Genomic DNA, 25,427 nt, shown 5'->3' with positions numbered 1-25,427 from the left:
ACCATGTCCCATTTGAAGCCCCCTGATGCACCCCTAGAGGAGAAACTCCCTAAAAGTGACCCCATCTAAGAAACTACACCCCTCAAGGTATTCAAAACTGATTTTACAAACTTTGTTAACCCTTTAGGTGTTGCACAAGATTTAATGGAAAATAGAGATACAATTTCAAAATTTCACTTTTTTGGCAGATTTTCCATTTTAATATTTTTTTTCCAGTTACAAAGCAAGGGTTAACAGCCAAACAAAACTCATTATTTATGGCCCTAATTCTGTAGTTTACAGAAACACCCCATATGTGGTCGTAAACAGCTGTACGGGCACACGGCAGGGCGCAGAAGGAAAGGAACACCATATGGTTTTTGGAAGGCATATTTTGCTGGACTGGTTTTTTTGACACCATGTCCCATTTGAAGCCCCCCTGATGCACCCCTAGAGTAGAAACTCCAAAAAAGTGACCCCATTTTAGAAACTACGGGATAGGGTGGCAGTTTTGTTGGTACTAGTTTAGGGTACATATGATTTTTGGTTGCTCTATATTACACTTTTTGTGCGGCAAGGTAACAAGAAATAGCTTTTTTGGCACAGTTTTTTTTTTTGTTATTTACAACATTCATCTGACAGGTTAGATCATGTGGTAATTTTATAGAGCAGGTTGTCACGGACGCGGAGATACCTAATATGTATAAAAAATTTTTTATTTATGTAAGTTTTACACAATGATTTCATTTTTAAAACCAAAAAAATGTTTTAGTGTCTCCATAGTCTAAGAGCCATAGTTTTTTCAGTTTTTGGGCGATTATCCTAAGTAGGGTCTCATTTTTTGCGGGATGAGATGACGGTTTGATTGGCATCTATTTTGGGGTGCATATGACTTTTTGATTGCTTGCTATTACACTTTTTGTGACGTAAGATGACAAAAAATGGCTTTTTTTACACCGTTTTTATTTTTATTTTTTTACGGTGGTCATCTGAGGGGTTAGATCATGTGATATTTTTATAGAGCCGGGCGATACGGACGCGGCGATACCTAATATGTATACTTTTTTTTTATTTATGTAAGTTTTACACAATGATTTCATTTTTGAAACAAAAAAAATCATGTTTTAGTGTTTCCATAGTCTAAGAGCCATAGTTTTTTCAGTTTTTGGGCGATTATCTTGGGTAGGGTATGATTTTTGCGGGATGAGATGACGGTTTGATTGTTACAATTTTGGCGTACATGCGACTTTTTTGATCACTTATTACCTTTTTTGGGAAGTAAGGTGGGCAAAATTTCAATTTCATCATAGCATAGCGTTCGGGTAAAGTAACATGACCGTTTTATAGATCAGGTCGTTACGGACGCGGCGATACCAAACATGTGTAGGGAATTTTATTTTTTTCATTTTTTATCAGTGATAAATGTGTTTTTTGATTTTTACTTTTTTTTCACTTTTATTCACTTTTTTTTGACCCAGACCCACTTGGTTCTTGAAGATCCAGTGGGTCTGATGTCTGAATAATACAGTACAGTACAATATATATTGTTCTGTACTGTATTTTACTTACACTGAACAGATCTATGCCTTTCAGCACAGATCTGTTCAGCACCATGGACAGCAGGACGCCTGAGAGGCGTCCTGTTGCCATGGGAACCTTCCCCGTCTGCTCAGAACTTCGCAGACGGGGAAGGGTAAGGAGGGGATCTCTCGGGGGGCTCTCTGGGGGCTCTCTCCCTCCCCATCGGGGGGCTGCAAAGGCACAGCAGCCCCCCGATGGGAGAGGGAGGGAGCTCCCTGCGCTGTTAACCTTTTCCATACAGCGGTCCGTACGGACCGCTGTATGGAAAGGGTTAAACGGCTGACATCGCATCGCAGATGTCAGCCGTTTATACCAGGGTGCCAGCAATGTGCTGGCACCCTGGTATCCCCACTAGACACCAACGATTATACAAGGGGAGGCGGGCGGGGGATCGCGATCCCGCCTGCCGCACCGCCCGCCTCCCGCACCGCCCACACCGCCCGCAACCCTCCCCCTGCACCTCCCGCCACCATAAAAATCATTCGGGAGTGCAGGGGGGGGGGTGAATAAAACTTTTTTTTTAGGCATATAAAGTTTCTGATCCCCGCGGTCAGGGACTGCGGGGACCAGAAACTTCAGAAATCGCAGCAAACCGCAGGTCTGAATTGACCTGCGGTTTGCCGCGATCGCCGACATGGGGGGGTCACGGGACCCCCCCGCGCATTTAGCCTACATAGAAACATAGAATGTGTCGGCAGATAAGAACCATTTGGCCCATCTAGTCTGCCCAATATTGCCTAGATGATTTGAGCAGGCACCGGGTTCCGATCACTGCCAGCCGCACGGCAGTGATCGAAAATACACAGGGCGTACATGTACGCCCTGTGTCCTTAAGTACCAGGGCACAAGGGCGTACCTGTACGCCCTATGTCCTTAAGAGGACAAGCGCAGACCGGAATACCCAATCTGTCAATGCGGCAATTCTAGGTCGCACCAATGTTTCCTGTCAAATACTTTTTCAGCGTCTGATAGGAAGAAGGAAGGGATATTTAGTGATTTACAATGTTGTATAAGATTGATTATTCTATGTGTAGCGTCAAAAGTTTGTCTTCCCTTGATAAAACTGTCTTAGTTAATTATCAAGGGAAGCATATTAATCTATTTGCTATTATTTTTGCATATAGTTTGATGTCAGTGTTCAATAAGGAAATTGAGCGAAAATTAGGTGGTGTAGTAGGTTCTTTTCCTGCTTTTGGTAGTGTTATAATCAGGGTGGATAAAAATCAATGATTTTTATTTTTTATTTTTTTTTATATAAAATGCTTTTTGAGGAAAATACACTGCTCAAAAAAATAAAGGGAACACCAAAATAACACATCCTAGATCTGAGTTAATTAAAAATTCTTCTGAAATACTTTGCTCTTTACATAGTTGAATGTGCTGACAACAAAATCACACAAAAAAAAAAAAATAGAAATCAAATTTTTAACCCATGGAGGTCTGGATTTGGAGTCACACTCAAAATTAAAGTGGAAAAACACACTACAGGCTGATCCAACTTTGATGTAATGTCCTTAAAACAAGTCAAAATGAGGCTCAGTAGTGTGTGTGGCCTCCACGTGCCTGTATGACCTCCCTACAACGCCTGTGCATGCTCCTGATGAGGTGGCGGACGGTCTCCTGAGGGATCTCCTCCCAGACCTGGACTAAAGCATCTGCCAACTCCTGGACAGTCTGGTGCAACGTGACGTTGGTGGATAGAGCGAGACATGATGTCCCAGATGTGCTCAATTGGATTCAGGTCTGGGGAACGGGCGGGCCAGTCCATAGCATCAATGCCTTCGTCTTGCAGGAACTGCTGACACACTCCAGCCACATGAGGTCTAGCATTGTCTTGCATTAGGAGGAACCCAGGGCCAACCGCACCAGCATTTGGTCTCACAAGGGGTCTGAGGATCTCATCTCGGTACCTAATGGCAGTCAGGCTACCTCTGGCGAGCACATGGAGGGCTGTGCGGCCCTCCAAAGAAATGCCACCCCACACCATTACTGACCCAATGCCAAACCGGTCATGCTGGAGGATGTTGCAGGCAGCAGAACATTCTCCACCGTGTCTCCAGACTCTGTCACGTCTGTCACGTGCTCAGTGTGAACCTGCTTTCATCTGTGAAGAGCACAGGGTGCCAGTGGCGAATTTGCCAATCTTGGTGTTCTCTGGCAAATGCCAAACGTCCTGCACGGTGTTGGGCTGTAAGCACAACCCCCACCTGTGGACGTCGGGCCCTCATATCACCCTCATGGAGTCTGTTTCTGACCGTTTGAGCAGACACATGCACATTTGTGGCCTGCTGGAGGTCATTTTGCAGGGCTCTGGCAGTGCTCCTCCTGTTCCTCCTTGCACAAAGGCGGAGGTAGCGGTCCTGCTGCTGGATTGTTGCCCTCCTACGGCCTCCTCCACGTCTCCTGATGTACTGGCCTGTCTCCTGGTAGCGCCTCCATGCTCTGGACACTACACTGACAGACACAGCAAACCTTCTTGCCACAGCTCGCATTGATGTGCCATCCTGGATAAGCTGCTCTACCTGAGCCACTTGTGTGGGTTGTAGACTCCGTCTCATGCTACCACTAGAGTGAAAGCACCGCCAGCATTCAAAAGTGACCAAAACATCAGCCAGGAAGCATAGGAACTGAGAAGTGGTCTGTGGTTACCACTCCAGAACCACTCCTTTTATTGGGGGTGTCTTGCTAATTGCCTATAATTTCCACCTGTGTCTATCCCATTTGCACAACAGCATGTGAAATTGTCACTCAGTGTTGCTTCCTAAGTGGACAGTTTGATTTCACAGAAGTGTGATTGACTTGGAGTTACATTGTGTTGTTTAAGTGTTCCCTTTATTTTTTTGAGCAGTGTATATATTACCATCCAAAGGTTATTCCATCATGAAATAAAGATTAGTTTTTTTTATTTATGTAGCATAAGGCTGTATATGTTTAATTTGTTTGGTAAATAAATTCCATTAATCCATTCACAATGTCATGCTCTTCCAGAGGTTTTTGTAAGATTATTGGGCAGTTTCTCTGCCTTCAAGATATTATCACAGATGCTTGGTTTACTTTTGCAGTTCTCAAAACTGAATTTGACTCAGCAGAGATCACATGCCTCTTCACAGCAAAAATGTTATAACATGAACAGAGTTGAGAAAAAGACCTTAAAGGGGTTTTGCACTTTGTTTAAACTGATCTATCCTCTGGATAGATCATCAGTTTATGATCGGCCGGGGTCCGACACACGGGACCCCCGCCGATCAGCTGTTTGAGAAGGTAGCGGCGCTCCAGTAGCGCCGCGGCCTTCTCACTGTTTACCGCCGGCCCACTGACGTCACGACTAGTATCGACTAGCGTGGGCGGGGCTAAGCTCTGTTGACTTGAATGGAGCTTAGCCGCGCCCACACAGACCCCCCTCCCTCCGCAGTTTTAAATTCATTGGTGGCCAGTGCGGCCCCCCTCCCTCCCCAGTATTAAATTTATTGGTGGCCAGTGCGGCCCCCCCTCCCCAGTATTAAATTCATTGGTGGCCAGTGCGGCCCCCCCCCTCCCCAGTATTAAATTCATTGGTGGCCAGTGCAGCCTCCCCCCCCCCCCCCCAATCATTGGTGGCAGCGGAGAGAGTTCCGATCGGAGTCCCAGTTTAATCGCTGGGGCTCCGATCGGTTACCATGGCAGCCAGGATGCTACTGCAGTCCTGGCTGCCATGGTTACTTAGCAATTTTAGAAGCATTATACTTACCTGCGCTGTCTGTGGCCGACCGGGCGCTCCTCCTACTGGTATGTGACAGGTCTGTGCTATGAGCAATGCGCCGCACAGACCTTTCACTTACCAGTAAAAGGAGCGACCGGCCGGCCACTTACAGCGCAGGTAAGTATAATGCTTCTAAAATTGCTAAGTAACCATGGCAGCCAGGACTGCAGTAGCGTCTTTTCTGCCATGGTAACTGATCGGAGCCGCAGCGATTAAACTGGGACTCCGATCGGAACTCTCCGCTGCCACCAATGGGCGGGGGGGGGGGGGGGCTTCGCACTGGCCACCAATGAATTTAATACTGGGGGGGGAGGGGGGGAAGGGGGGCCGCACTGGCCACCAATGAATTTAAAACTGGGGAGGGAGGGGGGGGTCTGGCCCCAGCACCTGATCTCTTACAAGGGGCTATGATACGCACAATTAACCCCTCAGGTGCGGCACCTGAGGGGTTAATTGTGCGGATCACAGCCCCCTGTAAGAGGTCGGGTGCTGGGGCCAGACCCCCCCCCCCCCTCCCTCCCCAGTTTTAAATTCATTGGTGGCCAGTGCGGCCCCCCTTCCCTCCCTCCCCAGTATTAAATTCATTGGTGGCCAGTGCGAAGCCCCCCCCCCCCCCCCCATTGGTGGCAGCTGAGAGTTCTGATCAGAGTCCCAGTTTAATCGCTGGGGCTCCGATCAGTTACCATGGCAGCAGGGGGCAGTTATGTACACAGTTCTTAGTATATTCTAACTTGAAGCGTCCCCATCACCATGGGAACGCCTCTGTGTTAGAATATACTGTCTGATCTGAATTTTCACGATGTGAAAACTCAGATCTGAAAAAGCTGTTATGCAGACGGATCCGTTCTGAACGGATGCAACCCATCATGCCCCCCCCCCCATGTCAGCCATCACGCCCCCGCCCCCCCCTTCCCCCACACACACACACACACACACACACACACACACACACACACGATATGTCAGCCATCGGCGCAAATAAAATTATAAAAAATAACTTACCGCTCCTGGACGTCACCGCTCCTCACCACCAATGAGGTCACATGTATTCGTCTCATAAGACACAGAGGCAAAAATGCGTCTTATAGGGCGAAAAATACGTTAATCTAATTTTTCGACTATCTGTTGTGGGTTTATTACTTTTTGATTGTTTTCTGTCAGTAGGTAGGCTATCCTTTGTTTTACTTCTTTGGTTTTAGCTTGTCTTGTGAGGAATTTTCCAGGTTTATTATTGATGGTGTAGAAATTCATTTTATATTTTAGTAATATTTTTCCATATTGATTGGCAAGAGTGTGTTGTAGTTCTAGCCTGAGTTTTTTTTATATTTTCGGAATCGGTTTGGTTTTTGTTTATTTTTATTTTCAAGATTTGTTAATTGAGTTATGAGTGTAATTTCTTTTTTCTTTTTTTTTGGGTTAATTTATGTGCCCTGCTTTTTGAATATCCCGCTTATTACTGCTTTATGTGCGTTCCATATTGAAAATGGATTGCAATCTGATTTGTTGTTAATGGTAAAATATTCTTTTAGGGAGGATTTATGTTTATGTATTCTGGGTGATTGATAATATAGTCTTGTAGATGCCAAAGAGGTGTAGATGGACCTACATATTGTTCTTTCATTTCTATTGATGTTAGTGCATGGTCTGACCATGAGATATTCCCAATTGATAGGTTTTGGGTGTTATGGTCTACTTATGAGGAACATATCTTTTCTGGAATAGGAGTTGTTTGGTATAGAATAAAAGGTATAGTCTTTTTCGGTTCCGTAGTGGCATCTCCAGACATCTAGGTAGCCTTCTTTAACAATAAGGTTATGTATATTAGAGTTTCGTCTAGATGGGGCAGTCGAGTCTAATTCTGGGAACATAATATCGTTGAAGTCCCCGCTAATTATTAGTGGACCTTGTGCTATTTTTTTTAATTTTTGAGAATATGTTGGCGATTAAATTTATTTTGTTTTGTATTTAGGGAAATATATATTTACTAAAGTGTATTTAATATTTAATTCAGATATTAATATTATATATCCACCTTGTTGATCACTTTTAAGGTGTATGATTTTAAAATTTATGGTATTTTTTTATTGCGATTAGAACTTCTTTTTTTCTTCTCTATTGATGCCAGGAATATGTGTGGGAAGTTAGGATGTTGGCATTTAGGGGTTTTATCTTTATGAAAATGTGTTTCTTGTGAGAAAATAATCACATTTTAAAGATATTGTTGCCTCGTTCCACAGTAAGAAACGTTTAGTGAGACAATTTAGGCCTTTAGCATTAATAGAGGTAATTTTTATAGTCCATATTTTTTTATTTTTATACAAAGGGAATAGATTTTACCTTTTCATATAATGTATGTAGTGTATATTATATCTACTTCTCTTGCAGGACAGTGTGTTGAGTATCGGCATGTCCAACCATAGGGAATTCTTATCTTAAAAAATCTAATGAGAATTATTACATAACATAAGAATAAATGCAAATAGAAACGGTTATAGTAGGTATATAATCTGTGTGGCGGAGAGATCAGGTTGGGCGGATTAGCGCCATTTGGTGGTGGTGTTAGATTGGTTAGTGCCGATGTTTTAGGAGTGATTTCCTTTTTTTCCCGACGGTCTTCCATTCTTGTGTGATTTTTTTTTTTATTTTATTTTTTTTTTATTTATTTTTTTGGGTGATGTTTTGGGCTGGTGTTTGGATGCTTGCGTTTGGTTCCAATGTTGTAGTAGCTTTTCCCCTTCTTGGTTTCGTATTATATATGTATTCTTTTTTGGTGATTATTTTCGTAGGGGAGCCCTATTTGTATCTGATTTCGCGCTGGTGACGTTAGACAGGTCTTTTCTTGCTTGTAGAGTCGTTGCTGAAAGATCCCATAAAATTTGGATATTTAGGTAGGGCTTTCCTTCTGTTTTCCTGTAGAAGTTCATCTTTTATGTGGTAAAAATGTATTCTAGTTAGCACATCTCTTGGAGCGTTGGGGGGGCGGGGGGCGCAGATTTAGATATGGGTATCCAGTGTGCTCGATCAATTATGAGTAGCATATTGTCACGTGTAGGTAGAATTGATTTGAGAAGTTGTTGTACGTAGTTTTCTAAATTGGAGGTGGGGGGGGGGGGTCAACTTCAGGTATTCCTCTTATTTTTACATTATTTCTGCGCAATCTGTCTTCTAGATCTGTCATTTTTTCCTTCAGCCATTTTATCGTATGCGTCCGTTAGGTCGTTATGGGCTGTGATAAATTCCTCCATTTTGTTTTCTATGTGGGAGCTACGTGAGCATATTTTGCATTATTTGTCCAATATTGTCGCATATATTGCTTTGTAGGGATGTTAGCATTTCTTTCAGTACGTGTTCTGTAATGGGTTCGTTTGGCGACATATCATTACTTAGAGTATTTGGAGGAGTTTTGGGAGGGCATATTTCGTTTTTTTGCAGGTTCGTTGGTGTTTGTAGGGGTTTGAGGAGAAAAGGTAAGTATCCTGTTTTTTTCTTTTTCTAATTTATTATCTGGGGTAGAAGTGTGTTTTTTAGGGATAATAGATTTGTTTGGGGTTAATATCGGCATTTTACGGTTACTGCTGCACCTGCTGGTGTCTTCATTAATAACGGCCGTTGTTTGGCTGTTTTGTGAGGGACCGACGCCATCTTGTGGAGAGTTCGTCGCTGTGACAAACTCTTTCCCTTCGACATCGCGGGAGACCGGGAGTCGGTAAGTATATTAAAGTACTTGTTTTGTGTGTATTTCTGTTCGTTTTGACTTATGTGCCGTTATTGCGGCGCTCATCCACGGAGCTGACTGGTTAAGTGGCCATATTGTCACGCAACCAAGCGTTTTCCATGTTTACCTGCACGCCATCTCCATTGCAGCAGTGGTGCAGTGTAATTACAGCTTCCTCTCCCATTCAACTGAAGGGACAGAACCGCTGTGATTACACTGCACTGCCGCTACAGTCAACATTGAAGAGCACACAGTGCTCGCACAAGACCCCTTTAAAAAGCCGATCAGCAGGGCTCCCTGGAGACAGACCCCCACCAATTTGATATTGATGGGCTATCCTGAGGATATGTCATCGGTATCCTGAAACCAGACAGTCTTTAGAAATTTGTATTGTGCAGGGTTAGTGTTGGCAGTGATGTTTAACGGTCTGTTATATGCTCTCGTTCTTGTTCACAGGGAAAAAAGTTTCAAAGCAGGAAGACCTGAAAGAAATGGGAGATATTTCCTCAGGGATGAGCAGCTCCATTATGCAGCTTTACCTCAAACAGGTTCTGGATTCGTTCTATCACAAGCAGTCAAGTGTCCGGCACTTTGCTCTCAATGTCATCGCATTGACGCTAAACCAGGGTCTCATTCATCCTGTGCAGGTGCGCCAAACCGTTTATGGAATGATTTTACCATTCTAATTTGGGTCATTTAGAACATACAGGACTGAGGTTTTTTTTAATGCAGTTTTTAAAGCCAAAGCCAAGATCGGATCCTAAACGGAGGACAATGTGTAAAGGAAAGATTTGAGTCTTCTCCTCTTTTACATACTTCTGTTTTTGTACTGAAAAGCCTGTCATACAATGAATGTATAAAATGCTTTATCTGAATATTTTTTTTTTTTATCCATTTGTCCTGATTTCAGTGTGTGCCATATCTGATTGCGATGGGGACGGACCCTGAGCCTTCCATGCGAAACAAATCAGATCAGCAACTGATTGAGATAGACAAGAAATACACTGGATTCATCCATGTGAGTGCATCCCCTCTACAGTATGGTTTTTAACCTCGATGATCTCTAAATGACAGTGACTCATATTCTTCCTTGTTGTTCATCCCAGATGAAAGCTGTAGCAGGCATCAAGATGTCCTACGTGGTGCAGCAAGCAATTGTGTCCGATGCCAAGCGTATCGTGCGTGGGTTCCGGCAAGACGAATCCAACAGTGCCCTATGCTCTCACCTGTATTCTATGATCCGAGGGAACCGTCAGCACAGACGCGCTTTCCTTATCTCATTGCTCAACCTGTTTGATGATGCTTCGGTATGACTGTATTTACTTTAGATTAAAGGGAACCTGTCACCGGGATTTTGTGTATAGAGATGAAGACATGGGTTGCTAGATGGCCGCTCGCACATCCGCAATACCCAGTCCCCATAGCTCTGTGTGCTTTTATAGTGTAAAAAAAAAAAAAGATTTGATACATATGCAAATTAACCTGAGATGTGTCCTGTCCCTGAGATGAGTCCAGCGTGAAGGAGCCCAGCACCGCCCCGCATCCTCAATCTCCTCCTTGCTCCCCGACGTCAGAAAGCTAGAGCTCTGTAATCTCGCGATGCGTGAGCTAGCGCATGCGCAGTTCGTTCCCTGAGGATGATGCCAGCACAGGGAAGAAACACTGACGACACTGCGCATGCGCTAGCTCGCGCATCGCGAGATCACGGCGCTCTAGCTTTCTGACGGGGAGCAAGCAGGAGATTCTGAGGATGCGGGGCAGTGCTGGGCTCCTTCATGCTGGACTCATCTCAGGGACAGGACACATCTCAGGTTAATTTGCATATGTATCAAATCGTTTTGTTTTTTAAACAATAAAAGCACACAGAGCTATGGGGACTGGGTATTGCGGATGTGCTAGCGGCCATCTAGCAACCCATGTCCTCAGCTCTATACACAAAATCCCGGTGACAGGTTCCCTTTAATTTGCACTTTGTTGGGTATAGATAACCGTAAACTGATCCAAACATGTTCAGATACCAGATTCTGCCAGTCACATTCCTGAAGTTTAAAGACTTATATTGGTTATGCAATGAGCCATTCAACATATAGGCTAGGCAATTGTCTCCAGTGCTTTTCACTGGATAAGTCATCGGTTGGGGGTCTGTGACCAGCTCTTGCATTAGTACTGCTCTCTTATCTCAGCTCACCAAGCACAGCGCCGTATATTGTATAGCGGCTGTACTTGGTATCGCAGCTCAGCCCCATTCGCTTTAATGAGGCTGAGCTGCACCTACGCCATGTGACCCATGAACATGATATCACATTGCCCAACCTGCCGCCCTCCACATGTTGCAAAAGTACAACTCCCAGCATGCCCAGACAGCCTACAGCAGGGCATGGTGGGAGTTGTAGTTTTACATCAGCTGAAGGGCCGCAGGTTGAGCATCCCTGGCCTAGGCAAAGCTGTATGAAGGGCTATGGCACTATGGTGTAGACCGGTTCCTCCTTAAAAAACTCATTGGCAAGAGTCGCGGTTCCGGACCCCCACCCATCAGATACTAATGGCATATTCAGAGGATAGGTCATCAGCTAAAATATCTCTTAAAGCCCCATTAACATTACAGATTATCAGAGGAGCACAAAGTGAACATCTCCTGCTGTGAACCTGAAGGATTTAACCTGAATAATTTCTCCTCTCTGTTTTACAGAAAACGGAAGTGACTATGCTCGTGTATATAGCGGACAATCTAGCTGGTTTTCCATATCAATCTCAGGAGGAGCCACTGTTTATTATGCATCACATAGACATTACGTTATCTGTGTCGGGTAGTAATCTCTTGCAGTCATTTAGGGAGGTAAGTGTGCCCTTGGTTGGTCTGGAATCACTCATCTGTTGAATTCAGGAGTCTTTGGCTTATGGTGTGGATCTAATGGAAGCCTTTTTACTTGGCAGTCAATGGTAAAAGGTGGTAAGCGGAAGAAAAAATCCAAGGGAGAATCGGAGGAAGAAAACAATGCAAGTGAGGAGGAGGTGGTGGTGGTAAAGCCTAGAAGAGCAAGACGGCGAGCGGCCGAAGAGTCCGATTCTGATGATGAGGACAATATCGATTATGTCCTGAACTGCCTGCCGGATGATGCTGCTCCACTCATCGAGTTTGCAAACGCCTCACAAGGAATCCTCTTACTTCTGGTGTTGAAGCAGCATTTGAAAAACCTCTGTGGATTCTCTGATAGGTAAGAGTTGAGTCAGAGTTACATGCTCTGCAGAAAGCGTCAAGTGCAGATAGACTTGTACAGTGTTAAATCATAGTCTCGTCAAAAAATGGGAAAACCTTTCATTTTTCCCCCCTCAGTAAAATTCAGAAGTATTCACCGTCAGAATCTGCAAAGATATACGATAAGGCTATAAACAGGAAAACAGGAGTCCATTTTCACCCGAAGCAAACCCTGGAATTTCTTAAGAGGGACATGGTCAACAAGAAGATTAATGATGACATCAAGAGGACGATTGCGAAACAATATTTGGACGTAAGTATTCTGTGTCTCATCATTGTCTCCTGGCTTTCCTTACGACCAAATAAATCTCTGTTCACCGACCCTATTGAACAATAATGGGGTACGTCTGGTTCCACCACGTTTTCCATTGTTTGGAATCGAAAAATAGATCTGCGTGGAGCACTATTGTTTCTCATAAAAAATGGTCTTGCATTGGAGGTTCCTGAGCCTCCGATGAAGATGAGAATACAATATAAAAATTATATCAATAACCTCATTTTACAGGCCTTAATTCAGTTACTTAAAGGGGATTCTGAGTTAATAGGGGGCGTTTACATAGAACGTCTGTCCTGTATTACACAGGCAACCCATTGATATGAATGGGTATAACGCTTTATCGTCTCTGGTGGCGATGCATTTACTGCCATGTTCTCACAGATCCAGCTGATCACTGGGGTTCTCAGCAGGAGGACACCTTGTGATCAGATTATTGTCAAGGGACCCTTTTAACAAGTAGGAATAGTCCAGAAATGGAGAACCTCTTTAAAGCTCTGCTTTAACAGATTTGATTGTATAGAATATGATTTATTATGTAACCAGATCTGTTCACATCTTTATACGTTTTCTTTTTACATTTATTATTATTTTCTTTTAGTTCAAGTTACTCATGGAACACTTAGACCCTGATGAGGAAGAGGAGGAGGGAGAGGTTTCTGCCAGCACAGATATCCGAAACAAAGCCATTACTAATTTGCTTGGAGGTAACAGCCCTAAAAACAATGTGGCTGTGCCTGAGACTGAGGAAGAGGAAAGCGATGGGGAGGAGAAAGCTGGGGCGACGTCAGGGGTAAGTAGCACTGTACTAACGTCTGTGAACGCTCCTGTACTATAGACTAGTCATGAAAGTGAATGTCTTCTGCACACAGTGAAAGCACCCACTTAAATATATAGTCAGCCAACTTTTGACCCCTGGTTAAATAAATTATAAAACTTCAATACGTTGCCTCAATTGTTTACCGCTGAAGGTCCCATAAGTGAAGTGGGCTCAATTTACAGTATCTATATGCGTTTCTCTAGGACCGTGCAATTCCTAATGGTTAATGAGTCTCTTTAAGGCTACTGACACACTTGCGGCAGAGTGATCCATCAAGCAGTTCCGTCGCCGGCATTTATTTTTTTCGGTCTGCGCATGCACTAATACATTCCTATGGGAAAAAATGACGGATCCGGCATTCAGGCAAGTGTTCAGTTTTTTTGGACGGAGATAAAACCGTAGCATGCTGCGGTATTATCTCCGTCCTGATCAGTCAAAAAGACTGGACTGAAGACATCCTGATGCATCCTGAACGGATTACTCTCCTTTCAATGCATGGGGATAAAACTGATCAGTTCTTTTCCGGTATTGAGCCCCTAGGACGGAACTCTATGCCGGAAAAGAAAACGCTAGTGTGAAAATGTACCCTAAGGCTACTTTCACACTTGCGGCAGAGGAATCCGACAGGCAGTTCCGTCGCCAGACCTGGCTAAACGTATGCCAACTGATGGCTTTTTAAGACTGATCAGGATCCTGATCCGTCTTACAAATGCATTGCAAGAACGGATCTGTTTGTCATACGGACAAACGGATCCGTTTTTTTTCACATTTTTACCGATCTGCGCATGCGCAGACTGGAAGGACGGATCCGGCATTTCAGTATTTTGAATACATTCCTATGGAAAAAAATGCCGGATCCCGCATTCAGACAAGTCTTCAGTTTTTTGGGCCGGAGATAAAACCGTAGCATGTTGCGGTTATATCTTTTGCCTGATCAGTCAAAAAGACTGAACTGAAGACATCCTGATGCATCCTGAATGGATTGCTCTCCATTCAGAATGCATGGGGATAAAAGTTATTTTCTGGTATAAAGCCCCTAGGACGGACCTCTATGCCGGAAAAGAAATACGCAAGTGTGAAAGTACCCTAAGTCGAACCATCCAACTTTATGTATACAGGCAAAACACCGGATTCACCAGATATCCTTTTCCAACAACAGCTCCTGTGAGACATCAAAACCGCACTAATACCAATAGTTAAGTACTATAAATAACGCGCACTCTTTACTGATATACGCACAAGCGCAGGTGGAATGCAGGCACATCAAACCAATGTAAACCTCTTGTATTCCTCCTTCTCAATCAATTCCTATAGGATGTTAAGTGGCTCCAATAGTGAAGAACTGCCGTTTACTTTGACATGAATTTATTTTTTTATTATACGCACGTGCGCAAGTAGAAATACATGCAAAATAAAACAAATCAACGCCTAGTGCTCCTGTCCGACCTCAAACTCACGTAGTTCTTAACCCCTTAAGGACACAGCCTTTTTACACCTTAGGACCAGGCCATTTTTTGAAAATCTGACCAGAGCCCCTTTAAGTGCTGATAACTTTAAAACGCTTTGACTTATCCAGGCCGTTCTGAGATTGTTTTTTCGTCACATATTGTACTTCATGACACTGGTAAAATGAAGTCAAAAAAATTATTTTTTTTGCACCAAAAAATACCTAATTTAACAAAAAATTTGGAAAAATTTGCAAATTTCAAAGTTTCAGTTTCTCTACTTCTGTAATACATAGTAATACCCCAAAAAATTGTGATGACTTTACATTCCCCATATGTCTACTTCTTGTTAGAATTGATTTGGGAATGATATTTTATTTTTTGGGGATGTTATAAGGCTTAGAAGTTTAGAAGCAAATCTTGAAATTTTTCAGAAATTTACAAAAACTCAATTTTTAGGGACCAGTTCAGGTCTCAAGTCACTTTGCGAGGCTTACATTATAGAAACCACCCAAAAATGACCCCATCTAAGAAACTACACCCCTCAAGGTATTCAAAACTGATTTTGCATACGTTGTTAACCCTTTAGGTGTTGCACAAGAGTTATTGGCAAATGGGGAGGAAATTTGAGAATTTCATTTTTTTGTCTAATTTTTCATTTTAACCCATTTTTTCCACTAACAAATCAAGGGTTAACAGCCAAACAAGACTATCTTTATTGCCCTGACTCTGCCGTTTACAGAAACACCCAATATGTGGCCGTAAACTACTGTACGGCCACACAGCGGGGCGTAGAGTGAAAGGTGCGCCGTATGGTTTTTGGAGGGCTGATTTTTATGGACTGGTTTATTTACACCATGTCCCATTTGAAGCCCCCTGATGCACCCCTAGAGGAGAAACTCCCTAAAAGTGACCCCATCTAAGAAACTACACCCCTTAAGCTATTCAAAACTGATTTTACATACATCGTTAACCCTTTAGGTGTTGCACAGGAGTTATTGGCAAATGGCGATGAAATTTGAGAATTTCATTTTTTTGCCTAATTTTCCATTTTAACCCATTTTTTCCACTAACAAAGCAAGGGTTAACAGCCAAACAAGACTGTATCTTTATTGCCCTGACTCTGCTGTTTACAGAAACACCCCATATGTGGCCGAAAACTACTGTACGGGCACACAGCGGGGCGTAGAGTGAAAGGTGCGCCGTTTGGTTTTTGGAGGGCTGATTTTGCTGGACTGTTTTTTTGGCACCATGTCCCATTTGAAGCCCCCCTGATGCACCCCTAGAGTAGAAACTCCATAAAAGTGACCCCATCTAAGAAACTACACCCCTCAAGGTATTCAAAACTGATTTTACAAACTTTGTTAACCCTTTAGGTGTTGCACAAGATTTAATGGAAAATAGAGATACAATTTCAAAATTTCACTTTTTTGGCAGATTTTCCATTTTAATATTTTTTTTCCAGTTACAAAGCAAGGGTTAACAGCCAAACAAAACTCATTATTTATGGCCCTGATTCTGTAGTTTACAGAAACACCCCATATGTGGTCGTAAACTGCTGTACGGGCACACGGCAGGGCGCAGAAGGAAAGGAACGCCATACGGTTTTTGGAAGGCAGATTTTGCTGGACAGTTTTTTTTTTTTTTTACACCATGTCCCATTTGAAGCCCCCCTGATGCACCCCTAGAGTAGAAACTCCAAAAAAGTGACCCCATTTTAGAAACTACGGGATAGGGTGGCAGTTTTGTTGGTACTAGTTTAGGGTACATATGATTTTTGGTTGCTCTATATTACACTTTTTGTGCGGCAAGGTAACAAGAAATAGATTTTTTGGCACGTTTTTATTTTTTGTTATTGACAACATTCATCTGACAGGTTAGATCATGTGGTAATTTTATAGAGCAGGTTGTCACGGACGCGGTGATACCTAATATGTATACTATTTTTTTTATTTATGTAAGTTTTACACAATGATTTCATTTTTAAAACAAAAAAAATGTTTTAGTGTCTCCATAGTCTAAGAGCCATAGTTTTTTCAGTTTTTGGGCGATTATCTTAAGTAGGGTCTCATTTTTTGCGGGATGAAATGACGGTTTGATTGGCATCTATTTTGGGGTGCATATGACTTTTTGATTGCTTGCTATTACACTTTTTGTGACGTAAGATGACAAAAAATGGCTTTTTTTACACCGTTTTTATTAATTTTTTTACGGTGGTCATCTGAGGGGTTAGATCATGTGATATTTTTATAGAGCCGGTCGATACGGACGCGGCGATACCTAATATGTATACTTTTTTTTTATTTATGTAAGTTTTACACAATGATTTCATTTTTGAAACAAAAAAAATCATGTTTTAGTGTTTCCATAGTCTAAGAGCCATAGTTTTTTCAGTTTTTGGGCGATTATCTTGGGTAGGGTATGATTTTTGCGGGATGAGATGACGGTTTGATTGGTACTATTTTGGCGTACATGCGACTTTTTTGATCACTTTTATTACCTTTTTTGGGAAGTAAGGTGGGCAAAATTTCAATTTCATCCTAGTTTTTTATTTTTTATTTTTATGGCGTTCACCGTTCGGGTAAAGTAACATAACCGTTTTATAGATCAGGTCGTTACGGACGCGGCGATACCAAACATGTGTAGGGAATTTTTTTTTTTTTTCATTTTTAATCAGTGATAAATGTGTTTTTTGATTTTTACTTTTTTTTCACTTTTTTTAACTTTTTTTTTGACCCAGACCCACTTGGTTCTTGAAGATCCAGTGGGTCTGATGTCTGTATAATACAGTACAGTACAATATATATTGTTCTGTACTGTATTTTACTTACACTGAACAGATCTATGCTTTTAGCACAGATCTGTTCAGCACCATGGACAGCAGGACGCCTGAGAGGCGTCCTGTTGCCATGGGAACCTTCCCCGTCTGCTCAGAACTGCGCAGACGGGGAAGGGTAAGCACAGGGCTGAGGGGGGCTCTCTGGGGGCTCTCTCCCTCTCCCATCGGGGGGCTGCAAAGGCACAGCAGCCCCCCGATGGGAGAGGGAGGGAGCTCCCTGCGCTGTTAACCTTTTCCATACAGCGGTCCGTACGGACCGCTGTATGGAAAGGGTTAACGGCTGACATCGCATCGCAGATGTCAGCCGTTTATACCAGGGTGCCAGCAATGTGCTGGCACCCTGGTATCCCCACTAGAAACCAACGATTATACAAGGGGAGGCGGGCGGGGGATCGCGATCCCGCCTGCCGCACCGCCCGCCTCCCGCACCGCCCACACTGCCCGCAACCCTCCCCCTGCACCTCCCACCGGGCTAAAATCACTCGGGGGGTGCAGGGGGAGGGATACAGATCTATTTTAGGAATACTAAAGTTTCTGATCCCCGCGGTCAGGGACCGCAGGGATCAGAAACTGCAGAAATCGCAGCAAACCGCAGGTCTGAATTGACCTGCGGTTTGCCGCGATCGCCGACATGGGGGGGGTCACGGGACCCCCCCTGCGCATTTAGCCTAGGTGCCTGCTCGATGATTTGAGCAGGCACCGGGTTCCGATCACTGCCGGCCGGGCGGCAGTGATCGGAACAACACATGACGTACCGGTACGTCATGTGTCCTTAAGTACCAGGACATCATGACGTACCGGTACGTCATGTGTCCTTAAGAGGTTAAATATGCTCATGTTACCCCTCCCCTTCCTTCCGCTCATCTTGATATTCTTTCATTAAAATATCCTATTTAAAGGATAACTGTCACATTTAGACCCTAATTTCAATTTTCATATACAGTGGGGGAAATAATTATTTGACCCCTCACTGATTTTGTAAGTTTGTCCAATGACAAAGAAATGAAAAGTCTCAGAACAGTATCATTTCAATGGTAGGTTTATTGTAACAGTGGCAGATAGCACATCAAAAGGAAAATCGAAAAAAAAACTTTAAATAAAAGATAGCAACTGATTTGCATTTCATTGAGTGAAATAAGTATTTGAACCCCTACCAACCATTAAGAGTTCTGGCTCCCACAGAGTGGTTAGACACTTCTACTCAATTAGTCACCCTCATTAAGGACACCTGTCTTAACTAGTCACCTGTATAAAAGACACCTGTCCACAGAATCAATCAATCAAGCAGACTCCAAACTCTCCAACATGGGAAAGACCAAAGAGCTGTCCAAGGATGTCAGAGACAAAATTGTAGACCTGCACAAGGCTGGAATGGGCTACAAAACCATTAGCAAGAAGCTGGGAGAGAAGGTGACAACTGTTGGTGCGATTGTTCGAAAATGGAAGGAGCACAAAATGACCATCAATCGACCTCGCTCTGGGGCTCCACGCAAGATCTCACCTCGTGGGGTGTCAATGGTTCTGAGAAAGGTGAAAAAGCATCCTAGAACTACACGGGAGGAGTTAGTTAATGACCTCAAATTAGCAGGGACCACAGTCACCAAGAAAACCATTGGAAACACATTACACCGCAATGGATTAAAATCCTGCAGGGCTCGCAAGGTCCCCCTGCTCAGGAAGGCACATGTGCAGGCCCGTCTGAAGTTTGCCAATGAACACCTGAATGATTCAGAGAGTGACTGGGAGAAGGTGCTGTGGTCTGATGAGACCAAAATAGAGCTCTTTGGCATTAACTCAACTCGCTGTGTTTGGAGGAAGAAAAATGCTGCCTATGACCCCCAAAACACCGTCCCCACCGTCAAGCATGGGGGTGGAAACATTTTGCTTTGGGGGTGTTTTTCTGCTAAGGGCACAGGACAACTTATTCGCATAAACGGGAAAATGGACGGAGCCTTGTATCGTTAAATCCTGAGCGACAACCTCCTTCCCTCTGCCAGGAAACTGAAAATGGGTCGTGGATGGGTGTTCCAGCACGACAATGACCCAAAACATACAGCAAAGGCAACAAAGGAGTGGCTCAAGAAGAAGCACATTAAGGTCATGGAGTGGCCTAGTCAGTCTCCGGACCTTAATCCAATCGAAAACCTATGGAGGGAGCTCAAGCTCAGAGTTGCACAGAGACAGCCTCGAAACCTTAGGGATTTAGAGATGATCTGCAAAGAGGAGTGGACCAACATTCCTCCTAAAATGTGCGCAAACTTGGTCATCAATTACAAGAAACGTTTGACCTCTGTGCTTGCAAACAAGGGTTTTTCCACCAAGTATTAAGTCTTTTTTTGTTAGAGGGTTCAAATACTTATTTCACTCAATGAAATGCAAATCAGTTGCTATCTTTTATTTAAAGTTATTTTTTCGATTTTCCTTTTGATGTGCTATCTGCCACTGTTACAATAAACCTACCATTGAAATGATACTGTTCTGAGACTTTTCATTTCTTTGTCATTGGACAAACTTACAAAATCAGTGAGGGGTCAAATAATTATTTCCCCCACTGTATGTAGTTACTAATAACATATTACAGAATCAGTTCCTATTAGACTGACTTACCCCATATTTAATAAGATTCAGCCCTTAGCAACCAGTCTGCATAAAACTGCAATCTCACTATTCAGTTAAGATGGCCGCCACTGCCCTCACCCTCAGGCTAATCCCGCCTGCCCTCACTAGCCAGTAACAATAGCCCCCCAAAAGTGTCAGTAACCAGAGCGGCCCCCCCCCCCCCCTTAAAGGGTTAATCTCCTGCAGCACAAAGGGGTCCTCTTACCACATGTTGCTTTCATTTATACACTGAGCAGACGGCAGATCTCCCTTCCCTGGTCTGCGCTGCTCCAACTCTGCATCCTCCAGCTCTGCTGAGTGAGGGAGCGTCTGCCAAGCGCAGGGACAGGGAGAAGTGCACACAGCCCAGGCACTGTTATCAGCTGCTGGGGAGGACCTGGCTTTAATCATTTACTTACAGTCCCCGGCTGTCAGTAATGTGAGCCTGCACGCTGCGTGCTCCGTCTATCTGTTGATGCCTAGCAATCCTATTTTAAGCACAGGTAAAAGTAGGCAGTACAGGGAACAAAAATGTGGAATTAAGGGGTAATTGAATACACAGTGAAAAGTTTAAATAGGGCCACCAAGGAGATATTAATCACCACAATCCAATAGTCAAAAATAAATAAATACGACAGTTATCCTTTAAAATTAACAATATTTGCTCCTAATTCACCCGCAACATGTGTATCAGATAGATGTTTTGCCGCCCTCTTTTATTTTTCACATTTACCACCTAAAGTTTTATCACTTTTTTGTACATCACAGGGTCCATTCATAAATCTTAGACTACACCGTCCAGCCGAGGGAACATCACCTGGTTTTCCCCAACCAATCCTGTATGAGCAGGCAGACCCAGGTTCGAGACTCACTCCAAATATAGAGTATAGAGTAGCGCAGAGTGACTCTACCTATTCCGTCAGGCATGGTTAAGATCGAATTCGTGTTCAGACCCTGCGGCTGGATCGTGTCCAGCTCATACGTCCACCTCACTTTGCGACGGTCTATCTTCGCAACGGTATCTCCTCCCCGCCAGTTACCCTTCACCAATTCTATTCCCCTAAAAGGTAAGTCCTCTTTTTTTGGTGAGCAATTTTAAAGTGTAAAGAAACTCCATGCGTTTCAAGACCTTAATATTTCTTATGTTCCTGCACACAGGTTTCAAAACTAAAACGTTATTTAAGGATACAGACGTAAATGGTTATATAGACACTAAAAGTTGCCATTACAAGCCCTGGCTAAATAACATCTCAAAAGGTCAGATAAAAAGAATATACCGCAAATGTACAGATGTGACTGTTTTCAGGGAGCAAAGTCAGATTATACAGAATAGGTTTGTTGAAAAAGGGTATAGGAGGGATGAGTTACTTATCTGTAGTCAGAATATAGAAGCCGATGGAAATAAAGGGGAAGGGGTTAAAAAAAAAAATAATTATCGCTATTCCTTTCTAACCCAGTATACTGCACAAGCCGGTCTTGTAAAGAATGTGATTAGGAAAAACTGGGCAGTATTTAGAAATGATCCTGTCCTGGGAAAAGAAATCCCAGATTGTCCTGATGATATTTTCAGAAAAGCTCTCAATCTTCGTAACCATTTAGTGCCATCCCATTAGTGGAAAGAAAGGGCCGAATAAATTCTCATGGTGTGGGTTCTGCCTCCCCTGTAAGAATAGGAGGAATGATAAAAAAAAAAGTAAGACGGGTGTCTGTAGTACATTCAAATAAAAGAGATAAGGATTTTAAAATTGTGGGAGAAATGACATGTGAGTTCAGGGGTGGTCTACATGCTGGAGTGACCCTGTGGCGTCCAGTATGTAGGTCGCACAATGAGGAAGCTTAAAACCTGTGTGCAGGAACATATAAGAAATATTAAGAAAGGTCTTGAAACGCATGGGGTTTCTTTACACTTTAAAATTGCTCACCAAAAAAAATCCAAGAGGACTCGCCTTTTAGGGGAATAGAATTGGTGAAGGGGAACTGGCGGGGAGGAGATACCGTTGCGAAGATAGACCGTCGCAAAGTGAGGTGGACGTATGAGCTGGACACGATCCAGCCGCAGGGTCTGAACACGGAATTCGATTTAAAACCATGCCTGACAGAATAGGTAGAGTCACTCTGCGCTACTCTATACTCTATATTTAGAGTGAGTTGCGAACCTGGGTCTGCCTGCTCATACAGGATTGGTTGGGGAAAACCACGTGATGTTCCCTCGGCTGGACGGTGTAGTATAAGATTTATGAATGGACCCTGTGATAAAACTTTAGGCGGTAAATGTGAAAAATAAGAGGGCGGCGGAACATCTATCTGATACACATGTTGTGGGTGAAGTAGGAGCAAATGTTGTTGATTTTAAATAGGATATTTTAATGAGAGAATATCAGGATGAGGGGGAGGAAGGGGAGGGGTAATATGAGGATATTTAAGAACTACCTGAGAGTTTGGGCTTACGCCCCTGATAAAGCTTTGAGCGAAACCCGGGTCGGGCAGGAGAACTAGGCGTTGATTTGTTTTATCTTGCATGTATTTCTACTTGTGAGTATAATAAAATAAAGCTGATTGAGAAGGAGGAATACAAGACGTTTACATTGGTTTGATGTGCCTGCATTCCACCTGTGCTTGTGCGTATATCCGCGTTATTTACAGTACTTAACTATTGGTATTAGTGCGGTTTTGATGTCTCAGAGTTGTTGTTGGAAAAGGATATCTGGTGAATCCGGTGTTTTGCCTGTATACATAAAGTTGGATGGTTCGACTTAGAGACTCATTAACCATTAGGAATTTGCGCAGTCCTACAGAAACGCATTTTGACCCCTGGCAGTGCTTCCAATGGTATTGCTTTTTTTTTTTTCTACTGCCACGTGACTGCTTTCTCTGTGATTCAGATTAACGCTGCTGCTGTACAGGCCGCCCCCGTGTGTCCTCTGCAGCAGTGAGCGAGCTCTGTGCATGTCGATCACTAATCCTATATAGTATCGTATAATATTCCGGGGGGAGGAGGGTAGTTTGCATGTGATATAACATGTTCAGGTTAATCCAAGCCTTTGGGATGCCTTGCTGCTCTGTTTCCTGAGTGTATGAGTTTTGGTCTTTAAAATGAACCTCCCTGCTCTTTCCGCTTTGTCCTTCACACCTCTCGGTCTGTTGCTAGCTTCTTACCTCCTAAGCCTCCAAGCTTTCCTTTTTTTGCTTCTTCGCCAGCAACTGCTAGAAAAGCTCCTTCGTGTTATTTTCCTACTAATTTATGTTGTATGCATGGTCAGCGGACAAGGCTTTATTCACTTCCAAATTACCTCTTACCTGGGTCTCTACGATCAGTTTTAACCCTTTGTTGTTAGAAACGATGACGCGCAGACCACCCGTGTCAGGCTGGCCACTCTAACAACAGAGGAAGTTGTGAGAAACCTTTACTTGCCACAGCACTGATCAGAATCCAGATTGGGAAAGTTATCCCTTTTTTTTTTTTTTTTTTTCCCCTCTTGGCTTTTTTTTTGTCTTTTTTTTATTTTTTTATTTTTTTTTTATTTTAGACTTTGGTCTGTGACAGGCTTTTCCCTTTTTTTTGTAAAATAATTATTTATCTGTGACACAAAGTGAACAGCCTGTTTCATGCCCCCCCCCCCCACTTTAGAGTGATCATGTTGGCGTGTATGAGAGAAATCTTATTTGTATCTTGACCCCCTATTAAAAAAAAAAGTGTCTTAATTGGCTGATCTTAATCGATATTATTCTCCCCCGTGCTGAAGGGACGTACATCGTGCAAAAATGTGAGGTACTTTCCTGCAGCCTCCAGTCCTTGTCTGAAAATGCATCAGGCGTTACGTAATGTAAAAACCAAATTGGTCTCCTTTCCTATTTTGTAAAATGTCACCAAAACCTCTCGCCCCGAGCCTCTAAAGCCTGATCTATGTCCTTGTGCTTGTGTTCTCTACGGGATGAGATGTGAATATGGTTGTTTGGTCCCTGTGCTGTGGTCTTTTTGAGTCCAGGGCTATTTCGTGAAGTCATTTTGCTGTGGGGGTAAGAAGCTAATTTTGTAGCTAGACTTAACCTTTTATACATCTTTTTTTGTAGAAAGGGTTTAGCGGAAAAGGCAAAAAAAAACGTAGAAATTGAGATTTATCCAAAGTAAAAGGTAATTTTAATTTAGATTTCCTCTTCTATTCTGTCCCTATTTTTTTTCCTTGGTATGATTTTGTAACACGTAATAGATTTTGATTAGTAAAATTTTGGTGGTACACGTTAAAGACCTCACACTCCCCTCCCCCTAGGCACTGGTGATTAAACTGCATCCCACAGATTGGATTGTATGCGTGCTGGCAAACTCACCACGGTGCCTGGGGTTTAGATTTCTGTGTTCTGTCAGTAACGCCTGACTTTACAAGTTAAGTTTTTGGTTCTTTTTCCCTATATTTTTTTTTTTCTTCTTTTTTTTTTTTTGCTTCTTCCACGTGTAGTTAAGAAAATCGAAACGGTTATCAGACTCTTCAGATCTATCAGGCCAGATGAATGAGACGGTCGACGCCCAGGATGTCATTGCAATTTGTTGTCCAAAGTACAAGGACCGGCCACAGATTGCGAAAGTAGTTCAGAAAACCAGGCACGGGTTCAGCATTCAGTGGATGGCGGGCTCCTACAGTGGCACTTGGGCTGAGGCCAAACGCCGTGACGGACGAAAGCTTGTGCCTTGGGTCGATACAATTAAAGAGTCGGACATCATTCACAAAAAAATTGCGCTCACGAGCGCGAATAAGCTGACTAATAAAGTTGTTCAGACTTTACGATCGCTGTACGCAGCCAAGGACGGGACTTCCAGCTAATAATACGTTTGTATATTTGCAGCCAAATTTACAGGAAAAAAAATAAACACAAAAAGAAAAAAAAAAGTCATAAACTTGAAATCTCAGCATTCTGGCAAAAAAAACAAAAGAAAAAAAAAACGACGACTTAAAAGATCAGTTTTATGAAGCGCAAGAGTGGAACGTGGCGGCCTGAAGGAAATGTTTGGAAAACATTGTCGTGGGAGCTTCCTTCGCTGTTGTACAGCAGAAACTTCTCAGTTCATTTTTACTCCCACTGTATTATAGTTTAACAAAAATTTGTTTATATCTTGAAGAATACTTTCTGTTTAAAAAAAAAAAAAAACGAGCGAAAAAAAATGACAAAAAATAAACAAGTGAATGT

The 25,427-nt window shown here is 43.0% G+C and overlaps 1 protein-coding gene across 1 annotated transcript in view; it reads left to right on the top strand.

The window, feature by feature from the left end:
- The window catches only part of NIPBL (NIPBL cohesin loading factor), a 158,192-nt gene extending 133,129 nt beyond the window's left edge, over positions 1 to 25,063 (top strand). The window contains exons 41-48 of the mRNA XM_040420964.1: positions 9,471 to 9,661; positions 9,925 to 10,032; positions 10,121 to 10,321; positions 11,704 to 11,850; positions 11,949 to 12,229; positions 12,349 to 12,523; positions 13,146 to 13,337; positions 24,701 to 25,063. Coding sequence (XP_040276898.1) covers positions 9,471 to 9,661; positions 9,925 to 10,032; positions 10,121 to 10,321; positions 11,704 to 11,850; positions 11,949 to 12,229; positions 12,349 to 12,523; positions 13,146 to 13,337; positions 24,701 to 25,063 — 1,658 coding nt within the window. The remainder of the gene's footprint in view (positions 1 to 9,470; positions 9,662 to 9,924; positions 10,033 to 10,120; positions 10,322 to 11,703; positions 11,851 to 11,948; positions 12,230 to 12,348; positions 12,524 to 13,145; positions 13,338 to 24,700) is intronic.
- The last annotated feature ends 364 nt before the right edge of the window (positions 25,064 to 25,427 follow it).

Source organism: Bufo bufo, chromosome 2, assembly GCF_905171765.1.
Source record: "Bufo bufo chromosome 2, aBufBuf1.1, whole genome shotgun sequence".
NCBI lineage: Eukaryota > Metazoa > Chordata > Amphibia > Anura > Bufonidae > Bufo > Bufo bufo.
Note: the sequence above shows the minus strand (reverse complement) of the source record. Positions and strands in the feature narration are given on the sequence as shown.